Source organism: Neolamprologus brichardi, chromosome 23 (assembly GCF_056152115.1).
Source record: "Neolamprologus brichardi isolate AB-2024 chromosome 23, ASM5615211v1, whole genome shotgun sequence".
In the NCBI taxonomy this organism is placed as follows: Eukaryota; Metazoa; Chordata; class Actinopteri; order Cichliformes; family Cichlidae; genus Neolamprologus; species Neolamprologus brichardi.
In genome coordinates this window covers 42,778,117-42,799,760 of record NC_142125.1, presented here as the reverse complement: position 1 = coordinate 42,799,760, position 21,644 = coordinate 42,778,117, and the positions used below count along the sequence as shown (strand labels likewise).

At 45.3% G+C, this 21,644-nt stretch overlaps 2 protein-coding genes across 2 annotated transcripts; both read left to right on the top strand.

Moving 5' to 3' along the window:
- The first annotated feature begins 364 nt into the window (after positions 1–364).
- Positions 365–6,073, top strand: LOC102779876 (sodium/potassium-transporting ATPase subunit beta-233-like). Its single transcript, XM_087836035.1, has 6 exons — positions 365–578; positions 2,523–2,651; positions 3,912–4,067; positions 4,253–4,437; positions 4,528–4,611; positions 4,701–6,073. The coding sequence occupies exons 1-6, from the start codon at positions 485–487 to the stop codon at positions 4,959–4,961; spliced, it is 909 nt and encodes a 302-aa protein (XP_087692161.1). The 5' UTR covers positions 365–484; the 3' UTR covers positions 4,962–6,073.
- Positions 6,074–10,708: 4,635 nt separating this feature from the next.
- On the top strand, positions 10,709–21,232 carry LOC102780152 (cyclic nucleotide-gated channel alpha-3-like). The gene is made up of 8 exons (XM_087836908.1): positions 10,709–10,841; positions 11,057–11,276; positions 13,933–14,015; positions 14,561–14,617; positions 16,403–16,561; positions 18,093–18,194; positions 18,275–18,381; positions 18,471–21,232. Exons 3-8 carry the CDS (start codon positions 13,942–13,944, stop codon positions 19,823–19,825), a joined length of 1,854 nt encoding a protein of 617 aa, XP_087693034.1. The 5' UTR covers positions 10,709–10,841; positions 11,057–11,276; positions 13,933–13,941; the 3' UTR covers positions 19,826–21,232.
- Positions 21,233–21,644: the final 412 nt, after the last annotated feature.

The window sequence follows — 21,644 nt, the reverse complement described above, 5'->3', positions numbered from 1 at the left end:
ATTGTTTCCACCATAATGACTGTTTAGAGGAGCCGGCGTGTTTGACAATTGCAGGTTGCTGCACTGTAATCTCGCATTAAGGATGTGACTTGTTCCCATGCAGTGACTTCATGTGAACACGGTGAAATGGAAATCCTGTGTGTGTGTGTGTGTGTGTGTGAGGGAGAGGGAGAGGCTAGAGCAGGCTATGGTTTTTGTAGAGTATGTACAGAACTATATGTCCACTTTTTTAACTTTGAGCCCACTTGCGCCGCTTTCTGTCTCACGTCAGAGTTACGCACACTCGGTGTGCGGCCTTTAATTGGTCAGCGCTGCTCCTCCCTCCTCCTAGGTAAACTGCTGGAGTTTCGGGCGGAGTCAGGGGCGAGCGCTTATATTGGGGAGCCTGAGGGAGGACTGCGCTGGGCGCCTCTCGGACAGGCTGGGAATTGGTTACAGCGCGCGGAGTGTTCTTCCCCAGGACGACTAAAGGAACTATAGCAACATGCCCTCCGATAAGAAGGACGATGGCGGATGGAAGAAGTTCCTGTGGAATTCGGAGACAGGGGAGCTGCTCGGCCGTACTGGGGGCAGCTGGTGTGAGTATTGGGCAGACTGGGGAAACGCGCGTTCACGGCCGTCTGTGTTTCCAAGCACCTGTTTGAGCAGACTTTCTCTGAGTGTCTGTGACTGACACACGGCACACAACTCCCGAGCTGCCGCTGCGCTCATTCAGTGAAGCGGGCTCGTGATGTTTGTGCTCGTGCTGTCCATTCAGGGAGCGCGTGCGCGCTGCAGCGCGAAGAGCCGGTGCTGCGCGCGCTGATTGGAGCTTAGAGTCGCCCGCGCTGGCTGATTGTTGTCGGGTAAAACGGTCAAGGTGTCTTTCGGCAGGTGCGAAGCGGGAAAGCAAAGGGTTAAAAATGCATCAGAGTCCAAGGTGAGCCAAGGTGAAGGAGCCAGGCTCCAGGCTCCGGGCTCCGCTCAGGTGTCGCTGTCGTCTGAGGAACAATGCGGTCATTAAGTTGCTCGACCTTTCTTCTCCCGTTTCGCGGCAGCGGCAGTGCGCATGTCCTTGCCCCTGTGTGAATGTCACCGCTTCATCTGTCCTCGGTGGACTCCCGGTACAGTCCGGTGTGTGCTCGGGTTGGAGCTGAGCGGGGACTACGGTTCGTCCTTCTCAGGTCATCGCAAAGTGCTGATGCGTTTCAGTGTCATGCGCAGTGCTGCGATAGCGGTACACGTGAGCGCGCGCGCTCACGTGCACGCTTTAATAAAGGAGTTTAAATCGCTAGAATCAGAATTTTCCAGCCTCGGCTGATTCTTCCATAAGGTGTGTGTGTGTGTGGGGGGGGGGGGGGGGGGGCAAGGTGTTTCTGCGCAGTGTACCAGGGGCACGGAGAAAAGTTGTCGTACCATAGGCACGAGGTGTGTGTGGTAACTGAAGTGTGTGTCCTACAGATGTCCTGGCACTGAGGGCCGGAGTGCCCGGAGGATGCTGGAGTTTCAGATGCCCTTGCGGGTAACGAGTTCCGGTAAAATGTCACATAACGGGTTCAGGTGCCGTGACCTTGTGACACCGTGAGGACAGGCGCGTGCACCCACACCCTGCATGCAGCGAGGTGAATCGTGGCTGTGGGGTTTGGATGACTTTGGGAATAAACTTGACAGCAGGATAAATGGATTCATTCGGGGTTGAGTTGCAGCGTGTGCTGATGAGAAGTCCTGTGAGGACAGTGGCTGCTACAGACGTTACAGGATCGTGTTTCTGTGTTACTGATACAGGAATGTAGTTGGGAATCTTTTGTGAGCCTCATTCCGAGTTCACTCAAACTCCTTAAAAGTGTGTTTTACATTGTTTCTATAGAAGTGTTGGCATGTCAGAGTCAAAGCACTCATTAAACTGCTGGGACGTGTTTCCCCGTCAGAGTGACGTATGGCTCTGCAGTCACTTTGTCTCATCTGTGCACAGCAGCTCCAGCCTCATTAATCTAAATGAATCTGCAGACTCTATTATCAGCCGGCTCACTGCAGCTCTGTCAGGTCAAAGGTTCTGCTGTCACTCGGCTCAACTGAGTCTTTTATCACATTAATTTTAGTGAAGTCTTGTGAAAGTCCCCTTAGGAGACAAAGTGTGTAATGCAGCAGCTTTGTTCTTACCACGTAACAGTGAGACGTTACTGTGACCTTCCTCACCAGCACTCGTCCGTCCTGCAGGTTTGAGGCTCTTCTTATCGTGTTGCTTATTCATTATGTGCAGCGTCTCATTAATTCTACCGACAGTGGAAACCAGTCGCCTGTGCTGAGTCAGCTTCTAACCTTTTTCCTTTTTGGTGACCTTGTTTCTGTTTCCTCATCAGCGCTGTAGTTTCACTCTGAGTCATATCTGTACAGTCCATATGATTAGTCTGAAGATCATGTAACATCTGCACCGCCTCTAAAATATTGATTCCAGTCAGCAGTAACTAACACCGTTTCCTCCATGTTCTCAGCACTTTTTACTTTCTCTGTGCTGACACTCTCTTTTTCCTTTTTCCCCACAGTCAAAATTACGCTGTTCTACGTTATATTCTACGGCTGCCTGGCCGGGATCTTCATCGGCACCATCCAAGCAATGCTGCTCACTCTGAGTGAATACAAGCCCACCTGGCAGGACAGAGTTGCACCCCCTGGTAAGAGATGGATGCTGATCTTCTTTATTAAGGGTCACATGATAAACTGGGACTGTTGTGGAGGCAGCAATGAGCTGAACTCAGTCTTTATAAAGTGCTGCTGGTATCACGATTTAGTCAACAACCCTTTGACAAAATTCCCACTTATTATTCCAACATTTCAGGGTTTAACTTTAAATAGAGAGATTGTTATGTTGCTTGTAGTTTAATGACATCATCTGAAGTTTTTCAGTTGTTTTCTTGATCAGTGAGCGATATCTGGGGTGTCTGAGGTGCAGATGTGAAGCACGTTCACATACAGTAACCACAGAGCTGGACATCACGTGTTTGACTGCACACATAAAAAGACTTTTCCAAATCTGAAAGTAGCCTTTAAAGCACCTGTGTTGCTGCTGACGTTGTTGTGGAGAAGAACTCGCCGCATAATGGCGCCGCTGCCTCTGCTGTGTACACACCACGGCTTGGTTTCCATGACAGAGGGCCAGCTGTGTGTGACAGACTGAAGCTGGGGCAGTTAGCTTCTTTGCATCCTCATCTGTCTTCAGCTAAAGTCGTGTAGCGATCAGTTGATGTTACACACGAAGCGCACGCTGCTGTGCGGCCCTGTTTATCTTTAAAATCACTTATCAGCTTTCATATCCAGTCGTCATCGCTTTCATCCGAGTCCCAGTTCAGACTGTATTCAGCACATCTCAGCACAATGACTGAAAGCCGAGGGAAACACTATCTGTCCCTGGGATGCTGCCGTGAGGTCGATGTTGCACTGATTCTGCACCAGTTGGCAGCCGTGTGTGTTTTCACTGTAACTCTGAATGTGTGGAAGCTTTAAAGGTGGTGCTACTCCCAGGATGCCTGTGACCTCCTGCTTGGACGCTGTGACAGTAAGACTGTCTGTATAACAAGAGTTTATTGTGTCGGTAGATCCGGTGTCACTGATGATGAGCAGCACTGAAAGTGCAAAACTGCAGTTCCTTCAATGGCCACCTGAGGCTGTAAAAGCAAGTCAGTCCTATAAACATGTGCAGTCTGTGCACACATTCTCATACGGGGCGGGGCAGCTTTGGCTTCAGCGCCATTAGTCCGGTTAGCCGACGCCCACCTGTTGAGCCACTCGTCTCCACACTCACCTGATCGATCTATAAGCACTATGTAAATATGGCGTCTGCCTCCAAAGTCACTGGATTTGAAAACCGTACTGGGTGACGTCACAATAGTTGTTAATGTTGGCGATAACAAAGGACTCTGATTGTGCCCCTGCAGGCCTTACACACACCCCACGGTCAGATAAAGCTGAGCTCGCCTTCAACCCCAGAGCCGTGGAGACCTTCCTGGCTCACACAAAGGCTCTGAGGGAGTTCCTGGACAAGTACGATGAGAGTAAACAGAAGGACCAGATGAAGTTTGAAGACTGTGGAGGTAAGCGTCACTAGTTTCTGCTGGAAAATAACAGAACTGTGATGAAATGTGACACATCTGTGCATTACTGCTCCGCTCGGCTGAGCTTGCACGTGATGGTTTGAGATCCTTTCCATCACTATGATAGATGCATGACCTGGAAGAACCCAGCTTTAGGAAACGTAACCCTTTACTTGTTCCTCTAGATCAACCTGCAGACTACAAGAACCGGGGTGACTTGGACAGTGATGTGGGGGTCCGAAAGGCCTGTCGCTTCTCCAGGGCCTTGCTGGGACCCTGCTCTGGCTTGGAGGACACCGAGTTTGGTTTCAAGGAGGGCAAACCCTGTCTGATTGTGAAGCTGAACAGAATTGTCAACTACCGCCCACGGGTAACTTCTTCTTTTGTTTACTTAGAAAAATGAAAATGTCACCTTACCAAAGCCCAGCAGCGGTTTGGCTAACGCGTCTTCTTTCTTCAGCCTCCTTCCTCTAACGAGAGCATTCCTGAGGAGGCTCAACCCAAGGTGCAGCCCAACGTGATCCCCATTTACTGCACCAGCAAGGTCCGCACCGCCCGCACTCAGCACGTAGCACGGCGTCCTTCCTGCTGTCGTCTGACAACAAACTCACGTATGCACGTTCTTTCTTGCAGAAAGAGGAGGACGCCGATAAGATCGGCGAGGTTAAGTACTACGGCATCGGCGAAGGCTTCCCCCTGCAGTATTACCCCTATTACGGCAAGAAGCTGCACCCGCAGTACCTGCAGCCGCTGGTGGCGCTGCAGTTCACCAACCTGACCCGGAACACCGACCTCCGCATCGAGTGCAAAGTGTTCGGAGATAACATCGACTACAGCGAGAAGGACCGCTACCAGGGACGCTTTGAGGTCAAGATCCAGGTCGAAGAATCATGACCGCCATCAGGACCACTCCCCCGCCCCGCACCCCCGTAGTATCAATCAGCTGTATGAGAGGGGCAGGCTGTAGCTATTAGCTCGTGCTGACTGAGTGAAGGGGAAACGCTGTTGTGTAATCTGCTTTCATCACTTGCTTCTGTATTTCTGTCTTAGCCTTAGAATCAAATTTAGGGGAAAGTAGCGATAGGGCCAATGAAAATCTTTAGTGCTGTAAACGATACCTCTAAACAAGCCACGGGACATTTGCACTGAGTCTGTGCGCTGCGTAGCGAGCCGTCTGTCCCCTCTGTGTCGCTGCCTGTGTGGTTTTAGCAGCTAGTTTTTTGGAGTGCACAGATCTGGTCCTTCAACCTCGTCTTACTGTAGGAGCGAGCTTCAGCCACGTGTCTCAGACATGTCCTTAATATTAATAATAATAATAATAAAATGGTTCCTAGCTGTGATCTATGTAAGGAAAACGCTGCACTCCAGGAAACCTTTCCTCTTTATTTCTTTTACAGCTGATCATGGGAGACCTTAAATCGTTCGATTGTGTGATTGGGTTTTATTTGTTTCCTGCCTTTAACCTTTGATTCTGCCTTGAATGTCGACGCGTTCAGTGTGTTAGACCCTGGCCTGTTGTAAGGGCGACGGTGCTAACTAAAGGGTTTGTTTTTGTTTTGTTGGCAACTCTCTGAATGTTTGAAACCATGAAACATGTTGGAAGAATTTTATATTTATGCAGTTGTACATTTTATTTCTTTGCAAAATATTGTAATGTATGATGCAATACCAAAGTGACGAGTGTAAGAGAGTCTTTATCAGAAGCGACGCAGTGTTGCCTCGCGACCTTTGATGGTTAACTCTGAGTTTATGTTCTGGCCGTGAATGTAGGCGAGCGTAACGAAGAGCTAAACGGCGGCTAACTTCCACAGTCCTGACGTCCACGCATTTGTCCAAAGACATCGAGTTCACGCAGAGCTCTGTGGCTTCGATGAACGATGATGTCGGCTTTCATATTCTGTAGGATCTCATGCTGATGTAAAACATTCGACCGTAAATTTACCTCCAGTCAACTTTTCATCTGTTCATTTAATCAGATAGAACCAATAAAGTCCGACTGGACCTTCTCTGCTGTCGTGCTCTTTGTCTGTTCTCGTGACCGCGTCAGATTTGCATCATGTGTTTGCACGCCATCAACGCGGGGCTCTGTCCTTCCTGTCTGGAGTCCTGCAGCTCGGAATAATCCTTTATACTTCATGTCATGCTCGTAATGCAGCAGAGTGTTTACATACTACAGGAGACAGAGACTGATAGTTAATGATTAAACAGTGAAGGAGAAACTCCCAGTGCATCATGGGAATCCCCCAGCAGCCTAGAGCTATAGCAGCTAGCTAAGAGAGGATCCAGCTCGAGCTATCGGCTCTATAAAACAGGAAACTGTGTCTAAGCAGACATTCAGCAGGTGAACTGGGAGCCATCCTGTTTGCAGAGTGCATGTGTGCAGGACCTTTCATGTTCAGTCACATGACAAGAAAAAGACCACAAAGTTAGCTTTAAGCGTGCTCGTGTCATCCAGGCTGAACTTCATGTTTAACTCCTTGTCGAGCTCTTTCTCAGCTCCATCTCACGCTTCATGGAAACAGGTCAGAAGCTGCTTTCAGTGAACAAAGTCTTTCTCAACACTGAGTACAGTGTCTGCTAGCTCTGTCCGGCCCTCCTGTGTGACAGAGGACAGGGCCCTCCCCCTCTTCCTGTTTGGCCTCCGTGATGAATGAACTGTTGTTGGCTCGGGGGCAGAGCGCCGTGACTGGACGATTTCTGTTCCTGTTCGGTTATTGAGTGTCCAGTGTTGAGTTTCTGTAATTACAGGAGCAAGCTGCTGTGTGCGGCGAACACAGGGGTGTTGTTTCAGGCGCGCGGGGGGGGGGCAAAGCGCCTTTACTTGAGGCTGTTTTTGTTTTAATGTGTGTAAAATTATCACCATTTTTCCTTAATGAAACGATCTGGCATGCAGCTTTCACACTAAAAGCATCACTACAAACGATCTGTTATGCATGTCTGCATGAATTATTGCAATTACAATATTAAAAAACCTCAGTGCATTTTAAAGAAAATACATTAAGAAACAGAAACCGACTATACTAGAGATTATTCCAAATATGATGATAGATATAAGAAATGCTGATCATACAGCAGCAGAATGATTGTATCTACAGTGTGTGAATGTAAAGCGCTGTACAAATACAGGCCATTTACCATAAACATTTAATGAGCGTTCTACCTGCACAGAGTGGATATACAAGCAAACTGAATCATCATAAATACATAATTTTATTCTCATTACTTTATTATTAGAGCTCCAGGAATAACAAGGAAGGCTTCTGGATCAGCACCATGATGCAAACTTGTGGCCACAGCATGTGCAGTATTCTGGAGAAGCTATAAAATGTTACTGTATGTGTGCGTGTTTTATGTGTAACATACAACATGTAACATGTTTCTGTCATTACTTTATGATGGGTTTGGTGTGAGAGTTGTGAAGCGAGTAGATTCTTGATGAATGTGGTTCACCCTGGTTCTGGGTGCCCCTCTTTAGCTTTGAGCACTCAGCCCTTCAAACATCTCTGCAGGGCCCTGTGGCCTCCCCACTCTGCACATGCTCAGTCTGCAGGACTGACCGAGCCGACCAGCTTCCCTGACTCGGTCGGCGCCATCCACAGAGCCGATCGAGTGTTTCAGAGAATAGACTGAGACACTGTGCTGACAGTGTGATGCTATCACTGTGGACAGACACCAGCAGGAGTCTGTCCACAGTGATAGCATCACACTGTCAGCACAGTCTCCTCTGAAGCCACAGTGAGCCTGGAGAACAACCACCACTGACGTCTTCAGGGAACCAGCTGGCTCTGGTTAGTCTCACGGCTCATTGGTAACTGACTTATAATGAATTAGTGCTTCATGTTAATGACTGTTAATAATGAATGAATCTGTAGAGGACAGCACTTTAGACTCCAGCTTGTTCAGGTGTCGGGTCTGCAGCCAATCACAGATCCTGATCCGTTTCCCGTGTGCTCACGAACACAGATGCACTAAAAGGGTCTGAGTCGTCTCCTGCTACGGCGGCGAGCTGCACCTGTGAGCCTTCAGCACTCACTATGTGGAGGATGAGATGATTTTTTAACAGGACATGTTTATAGCAGCTGCTTCAAACGGAGCTCCTCTGGGCCCCCGGACACGTGTGTCCTGGTTTCACTGTTCATCTTTACATGTTCTCTGCTGCTTGGTTTTCCTTCAGCTCTCTTTCCTTCTGCATAAATCAACCTGCTCGCCTGTCACCGCAGGTACGATCTGTTTGCATCAGCACACCTGTGTGGCAAACAAAAAGAATCAATCCACAGCAACAAGGCCCACCGGCCAACACCAGTGAGCAGGTGTCTTACTACAGGAGGCGGGGGGGGCATTGATGCATGTGTGGGAAACACCGAAGCATGTTTGGTAAATGCACTCTGCTTTTCTTCTCTATCCGAGCAGCCAAGGATTCATACACGAGTCACACTCCACTGAACACATCAGGACAAACCCAGGGGTCAGTATCGTGCCCACGGATACGTGACCCTGAGCAGCTCAGTAAGCTCACAAATAATGAGTAATAACGAAGGGCCTAATGCAGACCTAAAGCAGGAGATGAAGCATCGCTGAATATGTTTCCAAACCAACTTCATTCTAAGACAAAGACGAGAAAATATGATGAAGCAAATCTGCCCTTTGGCTTCACCTGCACAGGTGCAGAGGTAGGTCTCCCTGCAGGATTGGGTTTCCCTTCATCAGGAGCAGCGCTGGGCTGTTTAAATCAGGACAAACAGGATCCCACATTCTTGATGTTTAGTTCACAAACACTTGTTGTAATGACTAACTACTCCTGACATGTTGGAGATGTTTGCTCTTTATACAGTAAAGTTACAGGATACAAATAACATCAGGCTGATCCTGCAGCGATTTGTTCCCCCGTTCAAATCAGGACAAACAGGATCCCACAGCTGTTTATGTTTTTAGATCCATTTTGCACAGTGAGGCATTTTTTGAAAAATGTATTGACAGCAATGTTGAACATTATTACACAGGAAAAAACAACTACATGTAAAATAATGACAGCGTGACGCCTCTGACTTTGTAAACAGAGGGACAGTAACTGTGTGTAAACCTGCAGACAGTCAGATTAACAGTATTTTGTCTCTATCTGCTATTCTTCAATTCATCTCATGTAAACAATAACGTGCACACAGTGTGACGTGAAAAGGCCACATGCCTTTGATGTTGCCTGATAAACTCTGTATTCCTCGTCCACACAGAAACGTAAAAAAGGAGTTTAAAAAATCTCAGTTTTCGGTGATTGGAAACATCGTTTACGTGGGCGAAACAGCTGCGTGTTCAAAAATACCCGTGTAGGTGCGGACGTAGCGTAAAAGAGTTAGTAGTTTATTTTACTACCTGTAATTTATTGCTGTTTACTTGTATTTGCTTAATTGTTTACTAAATGTTTGAGGTGTGAAATAAACCGCAATGGAGCAAAATATGTGTGTGTGGTTGGAGGATGTGTGCGCATGGGGGGCGCGAACATTTTTCTTGTAAAACAAACAAAGTTTGGGAACCTCTGATGTTTTGCTGATTATTTGTGAACACAAGAGGGCAGCAGCGCTCCGTGAGGCCGTGCCTGTGACGCGCTGCTACACAATCAGGAAGATTCACACAGAAAAGCATCAACACAGATTCAGTCTGCACCAAATAACTGACGTGTGCAAAGACTTCAGCAGCTACAGGCAGGAGGAAACAGGAGACTCAGGACTCGATCAGTGGTTTGTGTCTGTTGACGCTACAGGAGAACCTGGCTGTGCTCTGGGAACCAGGTGGGACTGGTGTTCTTGGCAGCACAGAATAAATCTGTGTGCGTTCAGGTTTCACCAGCTGTGCTGATTATTTAGACGTGTGTTTTCTCGTTTCTGCAAAGCTGGACGGTCTCGTATGAAGGCACATGATGATGATGATGCTGCAGGATGCTCCTCTGGGGACGCAGGTGGAGCTGCCACTGAGGCTGTAATGAATTTAATTGGTGAGTGAGACGAGTGGCTGTCAGCAGCTTGTTAACACATCAGCAGGTCTGGGAATTAGCAGAGAGATGACAGCGAGAGAGCCTGCCTGCTTTTACAGACCAGATGTTGGTAGTTGCTGAAGCACCAGGACTCACACTTTCATTTGAGCTGCAGCGCTTTGTTTATTGGTAGACACGGCCTCTACAGTTCCTATAGGGAGGTCCCTCAACTGGTCAACACTGAACACAGCAGTGTGTCGTGGTGAGCTGCTGGTATGAAACGTTTTCTGCCACTAGACACATGAACTCTGATCATCACTTCTTCTTCTTCGTCTGCCAGAAGGCATCAACAGCTTAACTCCAATCTCATTTACAGCTCCTAATCTGAGTGGCTGCAGCACACACACACACACACACACACACACACACACACACTCGAGCACGTCTTCCAGTGACAGCTGCATCATTTCTCCTCATGTGAAGCCACAGCCACTACCTCACTGATGGAGACCTCAGTCAGATGATGTCACATCCACTCGAGCAGCAGAGACGGCGAGCTCGCGGTCCAGCTCAGATTAGAGCTGCTGCAGGAGGTGCTGCTCCTCCCTGCTGCAGGTGGAGTCTGATGTTTTACTTGAGCCGTCCACGCAGTAAGAGGATTTACTCCGACTGGAAGGGATAAAAATAAAGAGTAACTCTTTATTGTGACGTGTCTCTACTCTCTACCTGCAGGAAATGATGTCGAAACATTTTAATGTATGAAGATTACACCAGCACTACACAGTCACAGTGGGATTCAAAAGCAAACTGTAAGTACTGAAGCACTAACACACACTGTTCATGTCACACTGCTGCAGTGACGCCTGTTCAACGAGTTCAAGCGAGTTCTGTGAAGTTCAGACTCACAAAGTCCAGAAAAACGATGGTTTGTCACAGACGTGTCACCAGCTCTTTGTCTCTGGTGATTCTTGTATGTAGAAAACGACTCCTTCATGTCTCCTCCCCCTCCCTCCATCTTCTGCAGGGAGGTGTTACAGAGTGCACAAGAAGCAGAAACTCCCACACCACAGGGAAAGCTCATCCACCATAAAGCATGACTCTGCATCAGAAGTACGTGAGCAGGTGTCCTCGGCTCGGTTCTTGAAGGAGGAAACTAACCTGAGCGACGTGGGATTTATTCCACGCTCATCTTCAGTTCCCTTCACAGCTTGAAGCTGCTCAGCATCATCATCTCTCACATTCAGGTAAGTTTACACAATAAGACGTGGCTGTGATCGCACAAAGACAACTGCCCAGAGTTAGAGTTAAACGTCAGGTTGAAACTCTAATTTTAGCTGCTGTGATCTGGGAGTGAAGGGATTTGAGCTAAAGAAGAAGACGCAGAGCCAACGAGGCTAAATAAAGACAGGAGCTCTTTATCTGCTGCTCCGTAAACTAAACGCAGACTCTGCTGATTTCATGTGAATGCAACACATTTTCTACAGAAAAAAGAATGAAATGAAACATGTATGAAGCTGCAAATGTTTCTGTTGATCAGCCACAGACGTCATCAGCATGCTCTCTAATAACTGCAGGCACAGAGTAGCTTTCAGAGCTGAGGTCAGATGTGTTTGGACGTTTCTGCTCCTTAGGTTTGAAATGAAACTACGCTACAGTTTATAATCTCATATTTCATTTGGTTCAGTTTTATTTATATACCGCTACTTACATAATCGTTATTATTAATCTGTGAGTCTTTTCCACAGGTCTTTATCTGTCCTGTAAATCAAAGCACAGAGAAAACCACAACAATCGGACAGCTTCAGCACTTGGTTACAGTGAGAAGAAAAAAACATTTTTAACAGGAAGTAACATCCAACCATGTGCTTTGACACGTTTGGGGCGGTGGATACAGAAAGTACTTTATAGATAGAAAACATTTATAGTTCCCAGACAGAAACAAGTCACATAAAACAGAACATGCTGCTGAACATCCAACAGTTAGTGGCTATGGATGATTTGTAGCCTCCACTTTATACAGCATGCCTCACTCACCCATTCACACACATATCTTCCTCTTATTCATCCTCAAACCTCTGTGGTGACGTTGGTGGTGTGATTGGGATCACTGCGCTGCTGTTTAGGTGCATTTATCTCTTTATGCAGTTTGTACTCATTTCTCCCAAAAGTTGATTCTGTTCATCTGGATGTTTTCAGTGGGAGAAACGTTTCGTCATCATCAGGTGACGTCTTCAGTCTCAGCTGCAGGTTTCAATCTTATAAACAGGACATTTGCATAATGACTGAAACCAGCCCACTGAAGGAGCAATGGGCTGGGAGGTCACCTTCATCATAATTATGCAAATTCTCATGACCATTGATCAACAACCACTGATCAATAACCATTAGTCCCATTCACAGAGAGTTGAATGGCTGCAATCACAGCATGTAAGATGGTGACAAATGTACCCTTAGGCCCCTCCTCCATTCAGAGATGGTCTTTCCCTTTTCACGTAAATGTCCTCCTTGACTCCGCCCTCAAACCAGCGTTCCTCCCTGTCCAGGATGTTACATCCTCATCATTGAAAGAGTGTCCACTGGCCTGTAGGTGTGAACAGACTGCAGAGTCCTGGCCTGACGAGGTGGCTCTTCTGTGTTGTTGCATCCTCTTAGTCAGAGGTTGTTTGGTTTCTGCGATGTATAAATCCTGCACTAACAGCTACACTATGTTACTCTGTTTGTGTCGGGGACCCGATCCTTCGGGTGGACCAGTTTTTGTTGCAGCGTGTTTTGGGGTTTAAAAGCCACAGAGACCCGGTGTTTAGAAAAAATGCGTCTCAACTGCTCCAATACTAATTTCTGTCTGTTTGACATGTTCAGCACACAAGTCCACATGAAATCAAACACATGATTTAATGTTGAAAGAAGCACATTCAACTGAAGAGTATGAAATACACTTACTGCTAACTGTAACCGCTAACTACTAACTATGTGACTCTTAGAAAGACCCCAAAACCAAGCCATCTCTATGCAATCACCACCACTTCTGTGCTGCAGTCATATCAAACTGCATTTGAAAATCACATCACACACCTAACTAAGGCCCCATCTTATCTTAATGACCTTGTAGTACCATATTACCCTATTAGAGCACTTCACTCTCACTCTGCAGGCCTACTTGTTGTTCCTAGAGTATTTAAAAGTAGAATGGGAGGCAGAGCCTTCAGTTTTCAGGCCCCTCTTCTGTGGAACCAGCTTCCAGTTTGGATTCGGGAGACAGACACTATCTCTACTTTTAAGATTAGGCTTCAAACTTTCCTTTTTGCTAAAACATATAGTTAGGGCTGGACCAGGTGACCCTGAATCCTCCCTTAGTTATGCTGCAATAGATGTAGGCTGCCGGGGGATTCCCATGATGCACTGGGAGTTTCTACTTCACTCACTATGTGTTAACAGACCTCTCTGCACTGAATCATTAGTTTTTATTGGTTCTGCTGGAGGTTTCTTCCTGTTAAAAGGGAGTTTTTCCTTCCCACTGTTGCCAAAGCTCTTGCTCATAGGGGGTCATATGATTGTTGGGGTTTTCTAGGGTCAACCTTACAATATAAAGCACCTTGAGGTGACTGTTGTTGGGATTTGGTGCTGTATAAATAAAATGAACTGAATTGAATTCAATCACACTACCAAGCCCAACGAGTGCTGTGAATGTGGGACTTTGGCTTCAAAATGTACAAAGTTATTTACTTCTATTTAAAGTGCTCATTGTGCTCACACTTTAACTAAGACGGCTGCATGCACATGAGCAAAGCGCCCTTTGACCTCAGAGCCTGTATGCAGCTTTGGACCCAGTGAAACAGGCTCAGTGCAGGTCGTGTTTTCCTGTAATCCAATATGTCACTTGGTTTTTTTTATTCGAGGTAGTCATCAAGGATGCACTTTGGAAGAAGCAGCATCGGCCCTGCGGAGCCCGTCCTCAGCAGACGAGACGGCGCCGTGGGGAACAGGTGAGCTTTCAACCCGAAGCTGCAACAGAACATTATTATGCTGAATGGACCCAACACCAATACGCTGTTTTCAAAAGTGATAAAAACACAACTAGTTTCAACTGTTTGACAATTAGATTTCCAGAAACAAAGTCAGACACAGCCAACGCAGCAGAGGACGAAGGAATCTGATTCCAGGCTCTGACACAACAAAGCTGAATAAAACAAAGCAGCAGGGAGCAGAGTATGAAGGAGTTAGTGGATGCATGCAAAATGTCCTGAGAGCTGCAGCAGAGAGCAGGGTGGCACTGCTATCGTCTTTATGTCAGGAAACACAAATGAATTAAAGGTTTCCTGTGTTGTGCCACTCATGTACACGCTCCCACTGTGGACACGCTGACACGTGTTGCATGTATTTACAGATGATCTTGTATTATTCACGTGTTCAAACCCCATTCTCATAATTAACCTGTGTGTGTGTGATGTGTGTTTATCCGTTATGACCGCGCTCATTCTTAAATTGTTCCTTGGTCGCAAATCCATGCAATGATTTATCGATCTTGCAGCGATGATCAACGGGTCCTCGCCGCAAAGAACACAAACAACTGCAACAACAATGACGGGTAAGACGACGTCCTCTCACACATCTTTATTCTCATCTCCAGTGTTGGGAAGGTTACTTTTAAAATGTATTCCACTACAGATTACAGATTACATGCCCCAAAATGTATTCTGTAACGTATTCCGTTACGTTACTCAATGAGAGTAACGTATTCTGAATACTTTGGATTACTTAATATATTATCATGCTGTTTACAACTACATGAATGTACTATTGCTGTGATTTATTACTGTTACTGAAGGTCCGCGGCTCCGAACCGTAGTAAAGGGACCTCTGGCTAATACGGTGGGTTCTGTGTCGGCTCGTAGCTGAAAACTAGCTTTACTTTGTTGTCTGGGTCAACTTTGCTAGCAGAGACAGAGAGAGGCGTTGAAAGGCTGCTCCAACAGAACTTATTGTTTCAGAGGAAAACAGGAACACGGTGTACAGTCGAGTCTTAATAGCTTACTTACAGCTGGGCTCGTCAGGCTCTCTTCTTGGCTGCAGTGGTTATTATTATATTTACATGCTTCCAGCTCCCGTTTTTGCTCGATGACAGCTCGTACTTTTCCTTTTTCTCCCTCCCTCGCTCACAGACACATAACGGGTATGGCAGTCCATTCTCCCTGCAGCACGGACTACACTGCCCATGATGCTACATTCTTTAGAGCTATACCTGTAGCATTCTGCCTGTTAGCTTAGCACAACAACAACAACAGGCGCTCTCTCACCCAGGAAACACGCAGAGAGGCAGCGTCACCCTGTAACCATGGCAACCGTAACGCTGCCTGGAACAACAGAACGTAGCTGTCAAACAAAACCCAAACAGTCCTGACCCGCCACAATATGAAACAGGGAAGTACCGCCGTGTAATCCATTTATTTCAACAAAGTAACTGTATTCTAAATACCACCTTTTTAAACGGTAACTGTAATGGAATACAGTTACTCATATTTTGTATTTTAAATACGTAACGGCGGTACATGTATTCCGTTACTCCCCAACACTGATCATCTCACTGATGAGTCAGAAATTCTCCACGTCCGTGTACAATTTCTACAGCTGTCCACAAATCTGTCAGCTCAGGCAGCCGAATCAGTGCTGCGTCAAATCTGTTGTTCAGATGAGGGTCTGATTCGGGGCTGAGCAATCAGTGAGCAGAGGTCTCATCGCTAAACGCATCGTCGCCATCAAAGGCAAGCGTAGGATGTTTGTGACAGAGATGTGTGTTATTCTTGAGTTCGACTAGAGGCTCAGGTGGAGTGTAAGGGCTGATTTTAGGACTTTATTTAGAGAGATCAAACAAACTAAACGTGGGACAAAGACTAGAAGTGTGTCAAGAAGCATTTAGCGTGTCAACGTGACCTTTTCAGCTCCCTCGTTATGACATTTACTCTCAATATACTGAGACTGTATCAAAGGAGCTCAGTTGAATTTAAGGCTCTTTTATTCTCATGCATTGACTTTTTATACTAAACTGTTAACTGTCATTCAGGCGTCATTTTGTCTGGTGATCACTGGGGTTAAAGACAGGACGCATCCCTTGACAAGCACATCATTTCTGAGCTAGAGCTTGTAAAAACGAGGATGAGATCCACCTTCTAGCAGCTTCCGCCAGTTATTAGAAGCTTTTTGGGCTACTGTATCAACAGTCACCTAAGTGCCACAACTGTTGTTGTGATTTGGTGCTATATAAATGAGATTGAAGAGGATGATTCTGACACAGGAGGAGATAGAAGATGATGAAAATGTCAGGAAAACAGAGGATATTAAGAGTACATCCCTTACCTGTTTATGAACATTACAGACAGAAGGACGACAAGAAAGATGAAAAGAAGGACGACAAAAAGGACGACAAAAAGGACGAAAAGAAGGACGACAAAAAGGACGACAAAAAGGACGAAAAGAAGGACGACAAAAAGGACGAAAAGAAGGACGACAAAAAGGACGACAAAAAGGAAGAACCGTAAGTACACCATACTTTTTGGGGATGTAACAAACGGGAATATTGTGAATTTCATAATATTAAGCCTGAAATAATTAAATCTCTATTAGAGAAAAGGTTGTGTGGATATAAGCAAAGGTTATCCACATAAGAGTTTGCAGAGTCCACCAATGGTTCAATATACAGTTTGCAAAAACCGCTCATAATACCATTTTAATCATACTGCTCAAAACTTAATGTTGTGTTAAAGGAACATCCAGACAATTTTATCTTTTGTGTGTAATTTCAAATCCAGCATTCAAAAAGTTGATCTATTTATTTTATTTTCTGTAAAGATTGTGAAGAATGGTGCACAAAATGGAAACAGAGGCTGTTTGCCTTCAAAGTAAAGTTTTTTCTTTTAGACCCCATTCCTACAAAACTGCTCAAAGAAGTCCTGCCGTTAATTAATTCTTCGATCTTAAATATGATCAACCTATCTCTAATAATCAGCTATGTACCACAGGCCTTCAAGCTGGCTGTAGTTAAACCTTGACTCAAAAAGCATCTCTAGACCCAGCAGTCTTAGCTAATTATAGGCCAATCTCCAACCTTCCTTTCATATCAAACATCCTTGAAAGAGTAGTTGTCAAACAGCTAACAGATCATCTGCAGAGGAATGGTTTATTTGAAGAGTTTCAGTCAGGTTTCAGAGTTCATCACAGCACAGAAACAGCTTTAGTGAAGGTTACAAATGATCTTCTTATGGCCTCTGACAGTGGACTCATCTCTGTGCTTGTCCTTCTTGACCTCAGTGCAGCATTCGATACTGTTGACCATAATATCCTGTTAGAGCGATTAGAACATGCTGTAGGTATTACAGGTATTGCACTGCAGTGGTTTGTATCATATCTATCTAATAGACTCCAGTTTGTGCATGTAAATGGAGAGTCCTCTTCACACACTGAGGTTAATTATGGAGTTCCACAGGGTTCAGTGCTAGGACCAATTCTGTTTACATTATACATGCTTCCCCTAGGCAGCATCATTAGAAGACATAGCATACATTTACACTGCTATGCAGATGACATCCAGCTCTATCTGTCCATGAAGCCAGATAACACACACCAATGAGTTAAACTGCAGGAATGTCTTAAAGACATAAAGACCTGGATGGCCGCTAACTTTCTGCTTCTTAATTCAGATCAAACTGAGGTTATTGTACTCGGCGCTGAAAAGCTTATAAATATGGTATCTAACCAGATTCTTACTCTGGATGGCATTACCTTGGCCTCCAGTAACGCTGTGAGGAACCTTGGAGTCGTTTTTGACCAGGACATGTCCTTCAACGCACATATTAAACAAATATGTAAGACTGCTTTTTTGCATGTGCACATTACCTCCTTGAAACCTCCAGAAACTACTCTCCAATCAGTTAGGTAATATTCACTTTATCCATGAACCAGGCTGCAGATCGGCTGTGACTACTACCAAAATTAAGCTCACATTGCAAACTTTTTGTAATTAAAAAAAATGCATACTTTTAATTAAAAGGGAACTTCTTCTCATTTAGGAAGGAGGTGTGGATCATGGACCCAGCCACGGATATGTATTACTACTGGTTGCTCACAATATCTGTCCCAGTGTTCTACAATCTGATATTCCTGGTGGCAAGGTTTGAATTCATGGTATTTAGTATTTTCTCTTATCGTTGTTAGTGTTCATGGGTCTCAGTCATGGTTTGTTTCCATACAGAGCTTGTTTTAATGAGCTACAGTATCAAAATTCAACACTCTGGCTGGTTTTGGACTATGCGTCAGATGCCCTCTACTGCATGGACATCTTTGTGAGAGCCAGGACAGGTACTGATGGAAACTATTTCAATTTGTCATTATATAAAATCTTCAATACCGTATATGATAATGACTATCGTTTTGTTGTTTGTCAATAGGTTTTCTGGAGCAAGGACTTCTTGTAAAGGATGAAAAGATCCTGAAAGAAAAGTACATGAAGACACCTCAGTACAAGTTAGACATGTTCTCACTGATTCCTACTGACATTGCTTTCTTCTATATCGGAATCCACAACCCAGAGTGGAGGTTCAACCGTCTCTTTAGGTTAGGCCGTCTCTTTGAGTTCTTCGACCGGACTGAAACGCGAACCAATTTTCCAAACATCTTCCGAATCGCTAATCTTGTACTTTACATCATCATCATCATCCACTGGAACGGGTGCCTGTACTTTGCCGTCTCAAAAATACTTGGTTTTGGGTCAGACACTTGGGTCTACCCCGGGCCACAAAAACCAGAGTTTTCTCAGCTGTCCAGACAGTACATTTATTCCTTTTACTGGTCCACTCTTACCTTGACCACTATTGGTGAGACACCGCCGCCGGTCCGAGACGTGGAATACTTTTTTGTCGTGGTTGACTTTCTTACTGGGGTTTTGATCTTTGCAACAATTGTTGGAAATGTTGGAGCCATGATCTCCAACATGAATGCTGCACGTGTAGAGTTCCAGGCGAAGATCGACTCTATCAAGCAGTACATGCAATTTCGGAAGGTTACTAAAGACTTGGAGGCGAGGGTGGTGAAGTGGTTTGACTACCTGTGGACTGAGGGGAAAACCTGCGATGAAAAGCAGGTGTTAAAAAATCTGCCAGACAAGCTGAAGGCAGAGATAGCCATTAATGTACATCTGGAAACCCTAAGAAAAGTGCGCATCTTTCAAGACTGTGAAGCTGGTTTGCTTGTTGAGTTGGTCCTGAAGCTCCAGCCTCAAGTTTTCAGTCCTGGGGATTACATCTGTAAGAAAGGGGATATTGGTAGGGAAATGTATATCATCAAAGAAGGAAAGCTCGCTGTAGTAGCAGACGATGGTGTTACCCAGTTTGTGGTCCTTAGTGACGGAGCTTATTTTGGAGAAATCAGCATCCTTGGGATCAAAGGTAGTAAGGCAGGTAACCGAAGAACAGCTAACATTCGAAGCGTGGGCTATTCTGATCTCTTTGCCCTGTCCAAAGATGATCTCATGGAGGCACTAACAGAGTATCCTGATGCTAAGAATGCTCTGGAGGACAAAGGCAGGGCCATTCTGATGAAAGACAATCTCATAGATGAGTCGCTTGTCGGTGCTACCGATGCTAAAGACTTGGAGAACAAAGTCGATCAGATTGAAGCCAGTTTCGAAATCATGTCAGCAAAATTTCGAAAGCTGACGAATCAATACGATTCCTCTCAGCGTAAACTCAAGCAGCGCCTCAGTAATTTATCAAACCAGGTCAGAACCCTCAGAGTAGATGAGTAGAGGTTGGCCATCAGTGCAACTTAGGGAGTTTCGTCTTTACAGGGACTAGTACACTGGGATGATCTGATATCGTCGTGTTGGTGTTGTTCCCAGATCATCATGAAAATGTTGTTCCAGGTTCAACATTGCAAGTGACCAATCACATTATTGTGACGTTATTCTTTTGCGCACCAACCCATTCGTGCATTTATGAAATTCCAATGTTGCAAGGACAATATCAATTCTGCTTAGCGTTTATTAAAGGGTTAGGGTCAGGGTTAGGGTCCGTTGATCGGCGGACCCTAACGGTTTCTCGCAGCTTAAGTACAGTTTTTTGTTTTACGCCGGTTTTTCCCGAAGTCGCAAAAGTATGACATCACAACATTCTGATTGGTCACTTGCAATATTGATCCTGGAACAACCTTTAGTATGATGATCTGGGAACAACACCAACACGAGGATATCAGATCGTGCAGTACACTGCATCCGCCCAGTACTTCCAAAGATGCAAAAATAATAAGACTGCCCTCAAACAATGTTTTCACACATAGACAATAACAATGGGTCGTACCACCACGTGGATCGTTTTGTCTTTTCTTGTGTTAGTGATAACAATAATAGGCTGCACGCAATGATCAGAAACATGTGGAGGGACAAACCTGGAATAAGAGCAAAGACAAAACTGCCACCAATTGACAGCAGCAGTCAAGCAAGAGCACTATTTTAGCATCGGTGTGAGCATCCAACCAATACTGGTGGGAAACGTTTTCTTTACTACTCTGCCCAGAATCCCAGAGTGGCTCGTTCAGCAACGACACCATGACCTGGGCTTTGCACATACAGGACCTTCTCCTTTTATTGTGATCAGAATAACTCTTCTGAAGGACGCAATTAGTCAAAAAATTCCTAAAAAGGACCTTTTATGAATATTTTCTACATTCATTTAGAAGAACAAGACCACCCTGACAAGTTTCAGTTCTGGTGATTAAAGTGTGAGAGAGAGATTTGAAACTACAACCAGATCTGGAGATTTAACAGCTGTTTTTTGTTGCTGCTTCGCCTCTGCGTGTTCTGAGATGACTGACAGAGTTTTATACCAGATGCAACCTTGAACGGATTCGTGTCTGCAGCTGGAATCAAACTGGTAACTGTTTTCTTGCTCTTAACTGACCGCCTCAGCCTTCAGCACAGCTGCAAACTGCTGTGCTGATAGTTTTGAACAGTTTTCTTCTAAAGCTCAGGCAGACCTTTACCATGATGAACATAGATCAGGAGGTTCCACTGGAACATATCTGCTGAATGGGCCTCTGTACACCTACACAAATATTATATTATAAAAGCATTTCAAAATATGTATCATCACATTTTTATTTGAAATATAAAGAAATGTGCTTTCTGTAAATAAAAAATAAATAAAGTGACAATAAACTCTTGAGAAGTGGCGTTTCCTTTCCCCTGAAACATGCTCCAAAGTCTCCATCCGAGCAGAGACTTCAAGTTCACCGAGTCATGTTAGCAGACGTAGGGCCATGCAGACTGCAGATGTTGGTACATCTGGTAACTTTAAGCCTCAACAACAAACAATAGACACCAAAACTGTTTTTTACAAGTCATTTTCACATCTGAAATTTGAGTCTGGGCCATGACTACAGGAGCTGCAGGTTTTGGCACTTCCATGCAGGCTTCAGTTTGAAGTCCAGGGTTTATGGTTTCCATTTCTGCTTTTATATTCAACATTTGATCAGTTAGGCTCCTGTGATCTTAGTCAGCATGAGGGAACGCTAATGTGCACGAGGCAGCGAAAGCTTAGATTGCAGAGCTCTGCAGGTGTCACTGAGGA